This window comes from Sus scrofa, chromosome 13, assembly GCF_000003025.6.
Source record: "Sus scrofa isolate TJ Tabasco breed Duroc chromosome 13, Sscrofa11.1, whole genome shotgun sequence".
Lineage (NCBI taxonomy): Eukaryota > Metazoa > Chordata > Mammalia > Artiodactyla > Suidae > Sus > Sus scrofa.
This window is the reverse complement of record NC_010455.5, coordinates 47,878,883-47,897,060: the sequence shown is the minus strand read 5'-3', so window position 1 is coordinate 47,897,060 and position 18,178 is coordinate 47,878,883. Positions and strand designations below refer to the sequence as shown.

Here is an 18,178-nt window from a genome sequence, read left to right as displayed (position 1 = left end):
GAAAACTGTATTGGAGGAGTTTTTAAATCTACACCCTATTAGAGGCGATTACGTATAGTAAATTTATTAATGTGTTATTTTTTCAATGCTATTAAGAATATGAATTGCTCTGATGATGACAGCTTTTCATTTTGTGGGTTTTGGTTGTTTTTACTGAGAAAGTAGTGATTCCTTAAATGGAGGTCTACAAAATACTAACAAACAGTATCTCACCTATCCCAGAGATAATTCCTTAATGGAGGGAGGGTTGCTTCCATGTCACAGGTAAGGAAACCGGTGCTCAATAAGACCCCAAAGTTTCATTCTTCAGGAACAGAACAGAGACTTGACTGCTCTGTAAGTGAGACAGGTCAGCCCGTGCTAGGTCATGTAGCTTTGGGAAAATCCCTTTCCTGCCCCACATGGCAGCTTCCCACTGCCCTGGAGGCAGTGGGGCACTGCTCATGCCTCAGGTGAGCCACCTGAACCGAAGGGCCCAGACACAGGATCCTGCCAAACAGTGGGTGGCTGTCTGCTATCAAGATTCCTCCATCTACCCCTGCCCCCGAGCCACAACTCTGACCGAACTAGGCGCTTAGTGCCTATTACACAGCATTATTCAGAAAAAGGAATTATAATGAATGCACATGTCCTTAATAGAAACAATGCCTTTCCAAGTGAATTTTTTTTTCTGTCTTTTTTTTAGGGCCGCATCCATGGCATATAGAGGTTCCCGGGCTAGGGGTCATAGTGGAGCTGTAGCCACAGGCCTACGCCACAGCCATAGCAACGGAGGATCTGAGCTGTGTCTGCAACCTACACCACAGCTCACAGCAATGCCAGATCCTTAACCCACTGAGCAAAGCCAGGGCTGGAACCTGTGTGCTCACAGATGCTAATCGGGTTTGTTAAAGGGAACTCCTGCAAGTGAATCTTTGAATTGGCTACTCAAGGAAAGGACCAGAGAATGAATATATGTATATATATGTTTCAACGCATGGAAGTTTTATGGTATGTTAACTTTCAGAGGTGGCCTTCCTTATCCAGTATGGTTCAGTTTCCAAAATGTTCACTCAGTCCCCAGGGTCCAGAAGGGAGTCAACAAAAACACACATTTCTCTCAGGGAGTGGGGAGTAAAGACTGCTGAACTCTGGCAAATCAATCAAGACCACCTACCCATCCAACACAGCTAAGGACTAAAGATCATGTGGAAACAATTACCCATGATAATCAATCTGAGCTGGCTTTGTGTCTAGAATCAAGTCTTATTTTGGATTATCAATTCTACCAGTCAGATGGGTCCAATTATTAATAAAGAATCCTACAGAATGTATGTTTTCTGTTTCCCTAATCACTACATCCCCCAAAAAAACTTATCCAGAGACCAGGAAACAAATTGGAAAAGAACTGTTTTCTACTAAAGTTGATATCCTAAGCCCATGTGTATATGTCAGTTTACTGGCTTCACATCTAAACTAGAAGTTTACAATTTTCTGGCAAATCTCCATTTCTATCTATTTCAACTGCAATTCTCACTCACCTTTATCTGCACAACCAAATGTGTTTCTTCTCAGACTGTTACTCAGTCACTTATTCTTTCAAGCTTCTGCATTCTCATTAAAACCTCACTGCAACATGCATATGACTTAGTGATGGACAGCATGACACTGCATTGTCACTCTGCTCTTGGTTTAATGTCTAGAATGTGCCCAGATGTTTAGTTCTCCCTATTCTCTATACCAAGCAGTTTAGCCTTCGGTAAGTTGTGGAGCGGCCTTTGCTCTCCTGACACTAGTTAATCTACAGCGCTGTCAAACATGTCACAGGAACTGTGAATCACTGCCTTTTGCAGAAACTGCATAACCCCCCCCCCCAAGCACTGCTCGAGGCAGACAGCTGCACCAGGAACCCTGAACCCACAGCCAGTCTCTTCCCACGGAGGCCTCGCTAAATCATATTTAAGATAATCCAAGGGCCTGAGTGAAGGCTTTAATAAAAAGAAAAAGAAAAATTTGTCAAAAACAAATTGGCTGTCTTTCAAGCAGACACCTTTTTAGTAGGGTTCCCCCCGCCCCAAGACGCTCTTTTCTCAACCAGTGGAACGCTCTTCTTCTAAACAATCTGGAATTTCTGAGGAATGTTGTTTCTGCATAGTTAATATTTTCACATTTTTCTCCCCCTCTTTGGTCTTTCCCAGTATAATATAATCCTTTGCACCTGCAAAAGCTCCGCAGACTGCTGACTGCCAAGAATCCACCACATGATCCTGCCTCCAGGACCAGAGGGCCTGTGTTTAGGAGAAAGAAAAATATAAGTTATTAAATATTTGAATTTATCGGAACCTTCTGTGGGTTAGCTCTGGGGATGGGAACTTAAGTGAGAAGCTATTTTGGTGGCATTCCTCGCTGATGACATAAGTGATTTTCCCAAGGACTTAACTGCATTCTAAATAAAAATAAGTCAAAGAAACAAGGGTGACAGCTACACTGGAGTACCCAAAGGAAACCCTTTTCAGGGAACATGTGTGATACAAACACACACAGAATTTATATGTATGTATACAAATAAAGATACATCTTTCAATGTAACCTTTTAAACATTTCCCATACAATTCTGAAAGTACAATAATTCACAAATTAGTCCAGAGCAGTGAATATCGAACTCCTCAGTTATTTTTTCAATCATTATCTGTCCTGAACATGTTTGAAGGATGCTAAGTCTATTACTTAGCAATTTTAAGTTCGTCAAAACACTGTTTGCACTGCTCATGTAGTAAGGAAAGCATTACACAAGTAAATGATCCATCTTAAGTTTCAAACTACACAAAATGGTGGCAGAGACATGGTGCCTTGCTTGCTGAGAGTTTATCATCTAGCAAACAACCAGATGTGGTCACATCAAATGGAGAACATTGCTGAGTCAGGTCCTGGTCTCATCTCTGAGCATAGCTTAAAGCCCACTGTCCTCATAACAATCCTGAGAGCTGGGTCCTATTATCAGCCTCCTTTTACCTAGGCTTTCTAACAGCAGAGCCTACACTCTCTGTGTTTATCTTTATTGTGTATAATTGATATTCAATACACTACACATATTTAGAGCATGCCTGCATATGAAATCATGCCACAATTATGAACACATCAAGCAGCCAAAATCAGTTTTATGTCCCTTTATTATCCCCCTTTCCTGTTCTTCCTTACCACCCCCTAAACAATCTAATGTCACTCTAGTTTGCCTTTTCTAGAATTTTATATCAATGTAATGGTACATTAAATTTCTTAACCCAAATGCTTTCCTTCAGATTTTTTTTTTTTTTTTTTGTCTTTTTGCTTTTTCTAGGGCCGCTCCCGCAGCATATGGAGGTTCCCAGGTTAGGAGTCAAATTGGAGCTGTAGCTGCCGGCCTATGCCAGAGCCACAGCAACACGGGATCCGAGCTGCGTCTACAACCTACACCAAGCTCATGGCAATGCCGGATCCTTAACCCACTGAGCAAGGCCAGGAATCAAACTTGCAACCTCATTGTTCCTAGTCAGATTCATTAACCACTGCGCCACGACGGGAACTCCCCCTTCAGAGTTCCTTATGATTCATTCATGTTAGTGTGGATATCAATGGTTCATTCCTTTTTATTGGTAAGTAATATTCCACTGGGTCATTATGTATTTGTCTGCTGATGGACTCTAGGATTTTTCTAGTTTTTGCCTATTACAAATAAAGCTGCTGTGAAGTGTATATTCACGTTTTCATATGGCCACATGCCTTCATTCCTCTTGGGGAAATACCTACGAGTGAAACAGCTGAACCACTTGGTAGGTACATATAGCTATAGTTTTTAAGGAACTACCAAATTTGTTTTAAAAAGTGGTTGTACCATTTTACATTCAGACCAGTTCCAAATTCTTTACAATCTTTCCAACACCTGATATTGTCAGTATTTAAAAAATTTAACCATTTTAATTGGTATGTATTAGTATTTCATCATGGTTTTAATGTGTATTTCCCTAGCAACTAATGATGCTGAGCTTCTTTTCATGTACTGTGTTTGCCATTCATAGTCTGTCTTCCTTAGTGTCTGATCAAATGTTTTAGACATTTTTATTGGGTTGTCTAATTTCATAATCATTGAGTTTTGAGGATTCTTTATATGTTCTAGTTACAAGTAACCTGCAATTATTTTCTCCTTGTCTGTGGCTTGTCTCTTCATACTCCTAACAGTGTCTATCCAAGAACAGAATTACTTAATTTTGCTAAAGTCCAAATTATCCTTTCATACATCTCGCATTTGGTGACACAGCTAAATCTTTTGCCTACCTTAGACCACAAAGATTTTTCAGCTATGTCTTCTTCTAGAAATTTTCTATCTTTAGGTTTTATATTTAGATCTATCTTCCATTTCAAGTTGATTTTTATGTATGCTACAAGGTTTGAAGTTCTTTTGTTTTGTTTTTATATACGGATATATAATCATTCCAGCAAGTGGAAAAGACTCTTCTTTCTGCGATGAACTGCCTTCTCACTTCTGTCAAAAATCAGTTTTCCATTTATATGGGGATTTGCTACTGGACTCTATTTTGCTCTAATCTACAGATTTACCTTAATAGCAGTTCAATACTTTCTTGACTCCTATAGCTCTATTTTACATCTTGAGATCAGGTAATGTTAGTTGTCCAACTTTGTTCTTTTTCAAACTTGTTCTGACTATTCTAGATTCTTTGTACTTTCACATGAATTTTAGAATCAGCTTGTCAATTCCTACAAAACAGCCTGCTGAGATTTTGATATGAATTGCCATGAATGTATCAATCACTTTGGAGAGAATGGAGGTGCTAACAGTACTGAGTCTCCATTTACTTAGGCCTCTACTATTTTCTCTCAACAATGTTCTGTGGTTTTCAGTATATAGGTCTTGAACTTGTATTGTCAGTTTTATTCTTATTTCCTGTGTTTTGATGCTATTTTAAATGTGGTATTGCTTGTTTTTTAAATTTAATTCTATTTTTTTCTTTTTTGCTGCACCTGCACCCTATGGAAGTTCCTGGGTCAGTGATTGAATCTGAGTTGCAGCTACAACCTATGCCACAGCTGCAGCAACACCAGAGATCCTTAATCCACTGTGCCAGGCTAGGGATCGAACCTGCACCTCAGAAGTGTCTCAAGCCATTGCAGAGACAACGTCAGATTTTAACCCACTGCACCACAGAGGGAACTCTTAAATTTCAGTTTCTGATTGTTGCTTAATATGTAGAAATATAATTAACTTTTGCATACTGATTTTGTATCCTGTAACCTTGTTAAATTTATCAGCTCTAATTGCTTCGTTGTAGATTCCATCAAATTTTCTACATCAGTGATCATGTTGTCTATGAATAAAGACGGTTTTACTTCTTCCTTTCCAATTTAGATTGTTGCCTTTTATTTCTTTTTCTTGCCTTACTGCACTGGGTAGGACCTCTAGCACCATGGCAGGTACTGCAAAATCATGAAAAATAATAGAAATAAGACTCCTTGAATATGTTCATTACAATGGTTACTAATATTGTATACTAATCAGTATACTAATACTGATGGTGGCATGATATTTTTACAGATGATCAAATATACCACAACTCAAAGAAGACCTGCAAACTGAGAGCTAAATTCCTACCCGCAACACTTCCCCACTGAAAATAAACCTGGAAGGTTGGAAGGGCTGCTCAGACATGGAGAAGATGCCATATAAACAAATCAATGCACATACAGCCCCATCTGTTAACTTCAACCACTTTTCTTGAGTCAGACACCTAACTATGTAAACTACTAACTAACTAATAACTTAGAGAGTAACCTGTGGTGTCTGTGGATTCCAACATCTCCTTCCACCTAACTAATGAAAATGGTTACCTGGAAAGTGTATTTGTTAAAATCACTGGACTAAGAGTACAGCTGTCAGACAGACTTTTGTAACCTTACTTGTGGAGATAGATGAGCTAAAAAAATTTTTTATCAGAAACAGCTTTCTAAAGATAGAATTGCCATTAAGCAGAGTATTTGGTATTTTTTAAACAAATGCTCTAATGTTCGCAAATATATCTGTGTGCTTTTGTAGAAAACAATTTTCTACAGAACTCTCACAAGCACTGAAGACACAAAAGAAGCAAATTAGTAGAACATCAACTTTTTACTTTAAAGGTGGAAAAATGGGTATTTTATCAGGCTAATGCCAATTTTAACACCATTATTTACTTTGCTGACTTTTAAAAAAAGGGATACAAAACATAAAACAAGAGTTTTGGTGATGACTGAAGGTCACTGTCTGTTAACCTATTGATACTTTCATGGGTTCCAAAGAGCAGAAGTTTACTCCAAACAGATTAAAAATACTATGAATAATGCTGAGTTCATAGCAGTAGTAAAGAACAAGTAATAAGATGTGCATTACATATCATACAGGAGGGAGAAAAAAAATCAAAGACACCACATAATTCATTAAGTTCAACATTTACTCAATACCTACTAGGTGTCAGGCAGTGTAGGGCTCAGGGGAAAAAATAGCATTAGCCAAGTCTAACATTTGATGGAGTATAGTGGGAGCAGAGAGGGTTATAATAGAAGGGAGGTGATAAGGAAGGCTTCACAGAGTGTCTGCTGTAATGAAGGGAAGGAAACAAAATAGTTGCTGGGGGAAAAAAACACTGATCAAAACAGACTCAGGTGGCTGAAGACACAGTTTAAAAATAGAATCTCCATAGAAAAGCATAACTTTCCACTATCACCTGGCCAGAATAATTTAGCCTAAAAACATACAAAGAAATTATTTTGTATTAGAAAAGGATACTAATAAATATCTTAAACCAAAAAATCTCTGGGACCAAAAGGTTTAGATTCAAATGAGAAACTTCCATGGCCAACAACAGAGCATAAGAGAAGTAATGATTAAACAGTATCCACAATAAACACTTATACAGAACTTCTTATGCTCCAGGCAGTAAACATATTACATACTCTAACTCATGTAATCCTAATCTTCTAAGGTATGTTCCACTTAACTTCACTTTACGAACAAGAAAATTGAGGCTCAGAGAAGTTATGTAACTTGTACAGGTAGGTACACAGTGTATAAATACGTGGACTTGGATCTATAGGTTATAGGTGTCTTCAGAGCAAACAGAAGGTATTTATAAGACACTTCACTTCCACATACAGATGATAACACACAATGAAAACACAACCATACAAAATTCTATAGAATGCCACAAAAGCAATTCTTAGAGGGAAGTTCATGGCAATACAGGCCTTCCTAAATAAACAAGAAAAATCTCAAATAATAAAACTAAGCTGCTACCTAAAAGAATTAGAAAAAGAATAAACAAAACCTACAGTCAGCAGAAGAAAGGAAATAATAAAGACCACAGAGGAAATAAATAACACAGAAATTTAAAAAACAATAGGAAAAAAAAATCAGTAAAACTAAGAGCTGGTTCTTTGAAAGGGTAATCAAAATTGACAAACCTCTTGCCAGGTCCACCAAGAAGAAAAGAGAGTGAATCCAAATAAACAAAAGAAGAAATTAAAAAGGAGAAATCTCAACTAATAATGCAGAAATTTAAAAAAAATAGTAAAATACTATTAACAATTACATGCCGACAAGTTAGACAACCTAGAAGAAAAGGACAACTCTCTAGAAACACACACGCCCACCAAAACTGAATCAAGAATTGGATAATTTGAACAGACCAACTGCTAGAAGTGAAATAGAACATGTAATAATAATAACTCCCTACAAACAAAAGTCCAGGATCAGATGGTTGTAACAGATGAATTCTACCAAACATACAAAGAAGAACTTACACTGATTCTTCTCAAACTCTTCCAAAAGGCTGAAGAGGCAACACTCCCAAAGACATTCTATGAAGCCACCATCACCATAATACGAAAACCAGAAGACACTACCAAAAAAGAAAATTATAGCCCAATTATCTTTGATGAATATAGATGCAAAATTTCACAACAAAATTTTAGCAAAGTGAGTCCAACAACATAAAAAAGATCATACACCCTGACTCAGTGGGATTCATTCCAAGTTCACAAGGATGGTTCAACACATGCAAATGAATCAATGTTACACACCACATTAACAAAAGAAAAGTAAAAAACCACATGATCATCTCAATCTAGGCAGAAAAAGCATTTAACAAAGTCCAACATCCATTCATGATTAAAAACTCTTAGCAAAGTGGGTAGAGGGAACATATCTTAACATAATAAAAGCCATTTACGACAAATCCAAGACCAATATAATACTCAATGGAGAAAAGCTGAAAGCCTTCCCACTAAAATCTGGAACAAGACAAGGATGTCACTCTCATCACTTACATTCAACACAGTCCTGAAGTCCTGGCCACAGCATTCCGACAAACAAAAGGAATAAAAGGCTCTTCCCTTGCTGCCTCCCTCAAAGCCACTGCCCTATGATGTCCACTGTAACCCTGCCCTGCCACTACCTGTGTCACCATCACCTCAGGACCAGCTGTATGATTAGGCCAGTCTTCAATGAGTAGACACACACCTCAGTTCTGTAGTGTTCTTGTTCACACATTTACAGAATTTCTGAAAGGCAGTGGAGACTACTGCCAGGTACAGCATGGCCTCTATGCAGATGAGTGAACTGTAAAAACTCATTGCTACTGCGCAAGAAGCCCCCATAAGAGTGGTTAACCTGGACATAGAAGTGCCGAGTTGAAATCCACAGAGGATTTTTTACAAAAATTTTGACCTGGATGGGGTAAACATCAGTGCACTTCCTTTCTATTGCCTCACTATTACTGGGTTGAATAGTTGCTGATCTTGTTAGGAGGTTCATTTCATTTCCCATTACTCCCAACTTCACACTCAGAAGCACTGAGAATTTCAAGTGGAGTATGTTGAAGTAGACTCTGTTTCTTTGCACCATTTCTGTACTGAGCTTTAAATTTTTTCATAACCCTATTGTTTAACTAAATTAGCATGGCTTGAATGAACCGCCCAGCTCTGTGGAAGTCACATACAAGAACATGAGATATCTTATTACACACCATTCAACTAATGCGACCTTAAAGAAATTTACAGAGGAACTTAAGAAGTATGGAGTTACCGCAACAGTAAGAGTATGTGAAACAACTTAGGACACTACTCCCGTGGAGGATCTATGTTCTCGATTGGCCTTTTGATGATGGTGCACCACCATTCAACCAGACTTTGGATGACTGGTTAAGTCTTGTGAAAACTGAATTTCATGAAGATCCTAGTTGTTGTATTGCTGTTCATTGTGTTGCATCCAGAGCTCTAGTGCTTGTCACCCTAGCATTAATTGAAGGTGGAATGAAATATGAACATGCAGTACAATTCCCAAGACAAAAGTGGCGTGGAACTTTTAACAGCAAGCCTTTTTTTTTTTTGCTTTATAAGGCCGTACCTGTGGCATATGGAGGTTCCCAGGCTAGGGGTTAAATTAGAGCTGCAGCTGCTGCCTACACCACAACCACAGCAATGTGGGATCCAAGCTGCGTCTGTGACCTACACCACAGCTCACGGCAACGCCGGATCCTTAACCCTCAGAGCGAGGCCAGGGATCGAACCTGCATCCTTACTGATACCAGTCAGACTCATTTCCACTGTGCCACAATGGGCACTTTAACAGCAAGCAACTTTTGTATTTGGAGAAGTATCATCCTAAAAATGAAGCTGTGCTTCAAATACTCCAATGGTCAAAGAAACAACTGCTGCATTCAATAAACTGAGGTGCTTGAGCCACTGGTCTGAAGTGGAACTTGAGACACAGCTGAATTTGTCGTACACATTAGCCAACACATTGGCTTGGTGAATAAGTGTAATGAAGCTTCCACGGGAGTGTTGAAAAGCAATTTTACCAGGCCACAAGCCTGGCAGAATTGCAACCTCTATGTTTGGGTTATGATCAACGTATTTGGACACTTAGCAAAGAGTTTTTGGTGTTCAGCATTTAGAATGTGCTTATCACTGTACCAATCGACCTTTCCTGAAATCATGCAGTACTGAGTTATGTCTTTAAATATGGTTCCATGCCAGAATCTTATCAACAAGAAATTTAGAAAGCCTAGGTGCCAAAATGCCTGGCACAATATTTTTTTATTTTTAGTATCATATAGAGCTAAAATCCCAGGAGCTATGAATACTCTGGACATGATGTGGTTTATTTCTTACATCATTTCAGACATAAAAAGGAGGGCTTATGTGGTTATTTGCTCACAGGACGTTTATATCTCCCACATTCACACTGGTATATCAGATTTGCTCTTTTTCTTTTCCTTTTTATTAACAAAGTCTTAGAGTGATCATTTAATGTCCTTCTATAAATCACATTTTGTGCTATTATAGAAGACCTCCATTTTGAAAATCTATATTGTATAGAAGCCCATGTCTTTAATGTCTTAAAAAAAAGCCTTACAGTTCATTTTAATGTTTGCACATTGGGGAGCAACTTACAGGGAGGGCCCACAAAAAGAATAGGAGAGGGATTTTAAGTATTTTTAATAAAATGGTGCCTTAGTGCAGAACATGTAGAATATACACTTTAGTAAATATTTTTAAAAGGTAGAAATACTTTGTTATTGTAGCTAAAACAATTCTTAATTATAAAATTTCTGAAATTCTTGTTAATTTTTTTCCATACTTATCTGAAGTTGTTTATCAACTTATTTTCTTTGAAGTGTGCTTCTCAACCTCTCTTGCAGAAAGAAGTAGGTTTCTGCTAAAGAACTGAGCAGACATTTAATATTTTATATGCCTTTTGAGCTATGTAACTTAATATTTGGATACTTGACAATTTGTTTTATTTTATAATTGATAAAACGGTGATGTGTATTAATGTTAGCTCAACCATATATTTATACTGTCCAGGAACATGTGGTTATAGTTCCATGGGAGAAATAATTTGTCAGTGTTCACTAACTTGTAAAAATCTACTGTGAGAGCTTAAACATTAAATAACAAAATGCATCTATCATCAAAAATAAATAAATAGTAGACAAATTGGAAGAGGTAAAATTGTCACTACATGCAGATTACATGATATGATATATAGAAAATCCTTAGGATCCCACACAAAAACTACTCAATGTGATAAACGAATTTAGCAAAGCAGTGGGATATAAGATTAACATCCAATAATCAGTGGAATTTCTGTATACTGACAATGAACTATCAGAAAGGGAATGTAAAAAAAAAGACTTTTTAAAACTGCATTAAAAAAAAAAACAACCCAACAACCTAGGAATAAATCTGACCAAGGAGGTGAAAGACTTATATGCTGAGAACTATAAGATATTAATCAAGGAAATTAAAGAGGATTTAAAGAAGTGAAAAGATATTCCATGCTCTTGGACTGGACGAATTAGTACTGTTAAAATGGCCATACTACCCAAAGCAATCTAGAGATGACATTTTTCACATAATTAGAACAACCCCAAAATGTATGGAACATAAAAGACCAAGAATTGCCAAAGCAATCCTGAGAACAAAAAAACAAGCAGGAGGCATAACTCTCCCAGACTTTGGACAATATTACAAAGCTACAGTAATCAAAACAGCTTGGTAGTGGTACGAAAATAGACATACAGAGCCTGGAACAGAAATAGAGAGCCCAGAAATAAACTCAGACACTTATAAACAATTAATCCTTGACAAAGGAGACAAGAATATAAAATGGGAAAAAGTCTCTTCAGCAAGTAGTGTCAGGAAAATTGGACAGCTGCATCTGTATCAGTGAAATTAGAACACGCCCTCAGATCATGCACAAAAATAAACTCAAAATGGCTGAAAGACTTAAACATAAGACATGACACCATAAAATTCCTAAAAGAAAACACAGCCAAAACATTCCCTGATATAAACTGTACAAGAGTTTTATTAGGTCAGTCTCCCAAGGCAATAAAAAATAAAAACAAAATTAAACAAATAGGACCTAATCAAATGTAAAGCCTCTGCAGAGCAAAAGAAACCATAAAAACAAAAACAAAAGACAACCTATGGAATGGCAGAAAATAGTTGCAAATGATGTGACTGACAAGGACTTAATCTCCAAAATATATAAACAACTCATTCAACTCAACCAGAAAGTAAGCAGAAGACCTACATATATATTTCTCCAAGGAAGACATACAGATGGCCATTAGGCACAGGAAATGATGCTCAACATCACTAATTATTTGATAAATGCAAATTAAAACTACAATGAGGTACCACCTCACACCAGTCAGAATGGCCATCATCAAAAAGTCTACAAACAATAAATGCTGAAGAGAGTGTGGAGAAAAGGGAGCTCCCCTACAATGTTGATGGAAATTTAAGTTCGTATAACCACTATGGAAAATAGTATTGAGGTTCCTCAGAAAACTAAATATAGAATTACCGGAGTTCCCGTCGTGGCGCAGTGGTTAACGAATCCGACTAGGAACCACGAGGTTGCGGGTTCGGTCCCTGCCCTTGCTCAGTGGGTTAAGATCTGGCGTTGCCGTGAGCTGTGGTGTAGGTTGCAGACGCGGCTCGGATCCCGCGTTGCTGTGGCTCTGGCGTAGGCTGGTGGCTACAGCTCCGATTCGACCCCTAGCCTGGGAACCTCCATATGCCGCGGGAGCGGCCCAAGAAATAGCAACAACAACAACAAAAAAAGACAAAAAAAAAAAAAAAAAAGAATTACCGTATGATCCAATAATCCTACTCCTGGACAGATATCCGGACAAAACTGTAATTCAAAAAGATACATGCACTGCTATGTTCACAGTAGCACTATTTCCAATAGCCAAGACATGGAAGCAGCCTAAATATCTATTGACAGATGGATGAATAAAGAAGATATGGTAGATTTATAAAATCAAATACTACTGGGCTATAAAAAAAAAAGAATGAAATAATGCCATTCAGAGCAACATGAAAGCAACTAGATATTTTTACACCAAGCTCAGAAAGAGAAAGACAAATACCATATGATATCGCTTATATGTGGAATCTAAAATATGGTACAAATGAACCTATCTACAGAACAAAAACAAACTCATGAATATGGAGAACAGACTTGTGGTTGCCATGGAGGAGGGGAAGGGAGAGGGATGGACTGGGAGTTTGGGGTTAGTAAATGCAAACTATTACGTTTAGAATGGCTAAACAAGGTCCTACTGTATAGCACAGGGAACTACATCCAGTATCCTGGGATAGACCATGATGGAAAAGAATATTAAAAAGAGAAAGAATATATATGTATAACGGACTCACTTTGCTGTACAGCAGAAATTGGCACAACACTGTAAATCAACTATACCTTAATTGAAAAAATGCCTCACATGAAAAAAAATGCCTCAAGTCAAAAAATAAAAATCATAATTACACAACCACAAAAAAAAAAAAAAATAAAGTGGAGGAGCTGATACTGGTTGTTATGGCCCCTTCAAAGCCATATGCCTTGTAGATAGAATAGTTGATATACAATGTTTATAAGATTCCTCAATACACAACTCAACTTCTAGAGAAGCTATACTGTAATATGTTAAGTTATTAAATAATATTTTGATGCCAAAAAAAATTTGTTTAAATAATGTGGATTTGTAATGGAGGACATCAAAAATCTTTAAATTGCCATTATTTCTCAACCTAAATAAGTATTTCCATTGCCCCAGAGGTCTAATGACCATTCCTGTAAAGGCAAGTAAATAACTGTGTAGAGGATAGAAAGAGGGCCCAAATGTGAGGAACCACTGTGTTGTGACAGAAGTTGTAAACCTAAATAAGTAAGGCTAAAAAAATCAGGCAACCATATTTAACCGGATGTTGCTTATTAATCTCAATTCAAAGTCTGGTTTTGCATTTTCTTTTCAAATAAATGAAATTATCAGATGGATCCATGCATATTTGTTTATATCTCATGTTAATGAGAAATTTCAAGTAATGAGAGAGGTAATCAGAAATCTTAATTTCACTTCTATGGTTTTACTTAAGTAGGTTTCCTTAGGATGACTGGAAGTGGTTTCTAATAGCTTATACAGAAAATTTCATTTTGAAATAAGTTTAGACAAAACTTGCAGAAATAGTAGAGGTCCCATATACCCTTCCGCCAGCTTCCCCTAAGACTGATTCCATATAACCCAAGTATGATTACCAAAACAGGAAATTACAATAGGTACAGGGAGTTTTCTCTTGTGGTGTAGCAGGTTAGGGTCCAGTGTTGTCAATGCAGCAGCTCAGGTCACTGCTGTGATGGTTTGACTCCTGTTCTGGGAACTTCTGCATGCCACAAGCATGGCCAAATAAATAAATAGGTATAATACTACTAAGATACAGACTGTAATTGAATTTCACCACTCATATTGTTTAAAGGTATGTTTTTGTTTTGTTTTGTTTTTTGCCACACTTGTGGCACGTGTAAGTTTCTGGGCCAGGGATCAAACCTTGAGCTACAGCTGCAGCCTGCACCACAGCTGTTTCAATGCCAGATCCTTAACCTGCTGCACCACAAGGGGACTTCCTAAAGGTGTATGATGTTTAAACATCAGGCCTGTATTTTTTTCTTTTTGAATTAATGACACATTTATGATCCAATATGATATTATGAGGAATCTTGAATACTCAGAGGTAATACTACAAAAACAATCAGGTTGTTCTAATTTCCCAAGTGGTTCTTCACTCATTGCTCAAGGCCTATCAGAGGATGGACAACATGAAGTAATTTTAAGGCTCCACTCCCCCAATACCTCTGCCAGGGTATGAGCTCTTAGCACCTGTCATTCACAGCACAGAGAGCAAACACCAGGCCCAATACTAGGAAATACTGGGCATCAAGCCTGAGCCAAGGGTCTTCTTTCTATTCAAGTACAGCATGAAGAGAAGGCTTTATCACTTTAAAAGGCCACATGTGCACAGCTGTCTTATGAATGAACAATAAATTGACAATAAACGTTTTGGCTTCAGTGCAGGGAAACTCAAATTTGGAAATTCTTCCATTTTTGCACTCAAAAATATTCCTATGGCTTCCAATTGTGCAAGATGATGAAACTTTACCATGACTTTGACAGTACAACAATAGGTATGTGTACTGAGTCATCTACTCAATCCCACATGCATAACACCATGGTAACTGATAATTTATTTAAGACAACAGAAAAGAGAGTGCTCTGTGTAGGTCTGACTGCTGTCCATCCAGCAACAGCATTTTACAACACATTAAAGATAGCAGACAATTAATTTCACACAATTGCTCTCCATACTGTAATTGATCAAGCTATTGTGTAGCTTTGGCACATACACTATAAGAAACAAAGCAACAGTTGCATACAATTTTATTATTCAATCAAATGAAGCATCTCACTGTCAAGTGCTCATATAAAAACATGACTTTATAAAGGAGATTTCCAGGAGTTCCCATCTTGGCTCAGTGGTTAGCGAATCCGACTAGGAACCAGGAGGTTGTGGGTTTGATCCCTGGCCTTGCTCAGTGGGTTAAAGGATCCGGTGTTGCTGTGAGCTGTAGTGTAGGTTGCAGACACGGCTCGGATCCTGCATTGCTGTAGCTCTGGTGTAGGCCAGCGCCTATGGCTCCGATTCGACCCCTACCCTGGGAACCTCCACATGCCGCAGGAGCGACCCAAGAAATGGCAAAAAGACAAAAAAAAAGGAGATTTCCAAAGTTGTAAAGTGAAAAGAATAATGAATATAATTGGGAACCATATATTAAGCTTTTACTTCTACCATTCCATGGCTGTAGCAATATAACCAAGTGTCAAAGGGCAAAATGGATGTCTCTTAAACAAAACTAATTTTCGTAATTAAAACTGGATACATCTAACTGATAATTAGGGAACATTTACAGTAGATAAACTCATCTTGGTTATAGTGGCAACTGGATTGAAACTATTCTGAGATGTGTAAATACCACCAATTTTATGTGGTTGATATTTACTTTTTTGTTAAACTGTATTTTGGTTGGTTGAGATATTTAGATGCTTACCTTCTAGATAATTAGTATAGTACAAATAATAATTTCTACGATCTATTTATTTGTCTTTTTAGGGCCACACCTGCAGCATATGAAGTCCCAGGCTAGGAGTCAAATTTGGAGCTGCAACTGCTGTCCTACACCACAGGCACAGCAATGCCAGATCTGAGCTGCATCTCTGACCTACACCACAGCAATACCAGATCCTTAACCCACCGAGCAAGGCCAGGGATCGAATCCACATTCTCATGGATACTAGTCAGGTTCGTTTCCACTGAGCCACAATGGGAACTCCTTAAGATTTTTTTTTAAATGAATGATTGTGCTGATAATTGTAAGAAAAGAAATTGCATTTATTCTTGAGTCAAAGCAAGATGGGCTCAAATACTGAATTTGTTGAGTAATATTTAGCTTTTATAATTGCAGAATAATATTTGTGCATATGTATGGCTAGGTGTTATTGGGGAGGTATTTATTATGATTGGAGGGTTCTCTGAGCTCCCTGGATCTGTGGCTTGATGTCTTTTATTAGTTTGGGGTTGGGACAAAAGGTCCTCCTCATGTTAACAATATCTAAACATATCACTGAGTAACACTACTAGAAAACAAATTACTATAACTGATGCTTGCCATGGAAATCTTAAGTCAACAAGAAAAGGTGTGATTATTTTTCATATTTGTGCCTGGAAATGCACACTTGGCTTGCTATGTTTAAGGATGGAGTCATCTTATAAAAATATTATCAAAAATGGTTCAAATGGAAGAACTGAGGGACATATACTAACAAGCTCCATTTATCTGGAAACAGGTACACTAATAAGCCTCTATCAACAAAAGTACCAAAAAATATGAATAATAAGGAGTCACTTGTATTCATTAACTTTCAAAAGCACTCTCATCTGACCCCTATAGGACGGGGACCTCATTATCTTCATCTCTGGAGTCTCATAGGGCCTTGCACAATTGCTTATACCAAAAAGGCAGGCACATAGTTGGTAGCTACATGAGTACCTATAATGCAAGCAGTGTTGGGTTATTTTACTTTTGGGTAGAGAGTGAGGAAAACATGAACTAGCCAAACGTTGTAATCCTGAGTTTTCATTTCTGGCTGAGTAGTGAACAGCCAACAGGTTCTACCTCAAGGATTAACATTTATTTAACTGGACAAGGTTAACTAATGAGCTGGGCTGAGATGGTCTCAAGGTTTAGTTTAGGTTTGTCTTCTTGTGGGGGTATGGGGAGGGAAGAGGTGGAGTGGGGGCAATGCACAACCGGTGATGAAAGAGTGAAACCAGAGCCTCACAAACAGTATCATAGTGCCTATTATCACCAAATATACTAAACACCCCAAACACTCACAAATAACCAGGAGGCAGGTCTAAAGAACAAATAGAAACCAAGCTAACTCCTTTTCTTCCCATTTTTTAAAGGAGGTAACACGTAAATCTACAGATGGCTCCCTTGAAATAAAATACCAGCAGGGTTTTATATCTCCAAGGGAACTGAGAATCATTATAAGCATTTTTTAAAGTGCTTCTTAATGTATATTTGTTTGACAATCTGATTAAAATAAGATGTGGTAAATTCCCCTTTCTCATTCTTTGTCTCACACCAAAAAAACAAATTGATGTGACCCAGGAGTGCTGTATGTGATGGATCATATTTACCTCATTTTAGTTACAAATCTGCATAAGCAAAGAGAAATGCCTAAGATAAGAAGACAAAAGAGAAACCCTGGTGTGTTTCTTATTGTTTTTTTGGCAAAGGACCCAAACCCATTACCCTCTAGGCTGTAGGACCCAGGAGGCATGGTTAAATCTTAAACTAGGTTGAAAGTAACGGATCTGGCAAGGAACATATTAGGTGTTGCTAGTGCTTTGGTTTAGCAACTCTTAACTACAGCAGGACTTCAGGCAGTTGAGTATACCAGTCCAAAGGAGGAGATGGGAGAGGAATCGAGTCCCAGAAGCCACACCCTTTCTATCCATCCAGTCAGGCCTTTGCTACACATGACGTCATTCCTTGCATACTTAGTTCTCTAGGACGTGTCTTTTTCACCATCGGTCTTTAAGAATTCAAAAGTTCTGACATTTTTTGAATTATTAAAAGATGTCTCCTTCAGGAGTTCCCGTTGTGGCTCAGTGGTTAAGGAATCCGACTAGGAACCATGAGGTTGCAGGTTCAGTCCCTGGCCTTGCTCAGTGGGTTAAAGGATCCGGCGTT

The 18,178-nt window shown here is 37.9% G+C and overlaps 1 protein-coding gene and 1 pseudogene across 6 annotated transcripts in view; one reads left to right on the top strand and one right to left on the bottom strand.

Annotated features, from left to right (window-relative positions):
• Positions 1 to 18,178, bottom strand: part of SLC25A26 (solute carrier family 25 member 26) — a 166,435-nt gene that overhangs the window by 12,850 nt on the left and 135,407 nt on the right. For all 6 annotated transcript variants that reach the window (XR_002337625.1, XM_021069195.1, XM_021069193.1 and 3 more), the window contains one exon: positions 2,198 to 2,267. Coding sequence is in view for 5 of the 6 variants with exons in the window: in XM_021069195.1 (XP_020924854.1) it covers positions 2,198 to 2,267 (70 nt within the window). In the remaining variant the exon portion in view is untranslated. The remainder of the gene's footprint in view (positions 1 to 2,197; positions 2,268 to 18,178) is intronic.
• Positions 8,962 to 9,729, top strand: LOC100623791 (annotated as a pseudogene).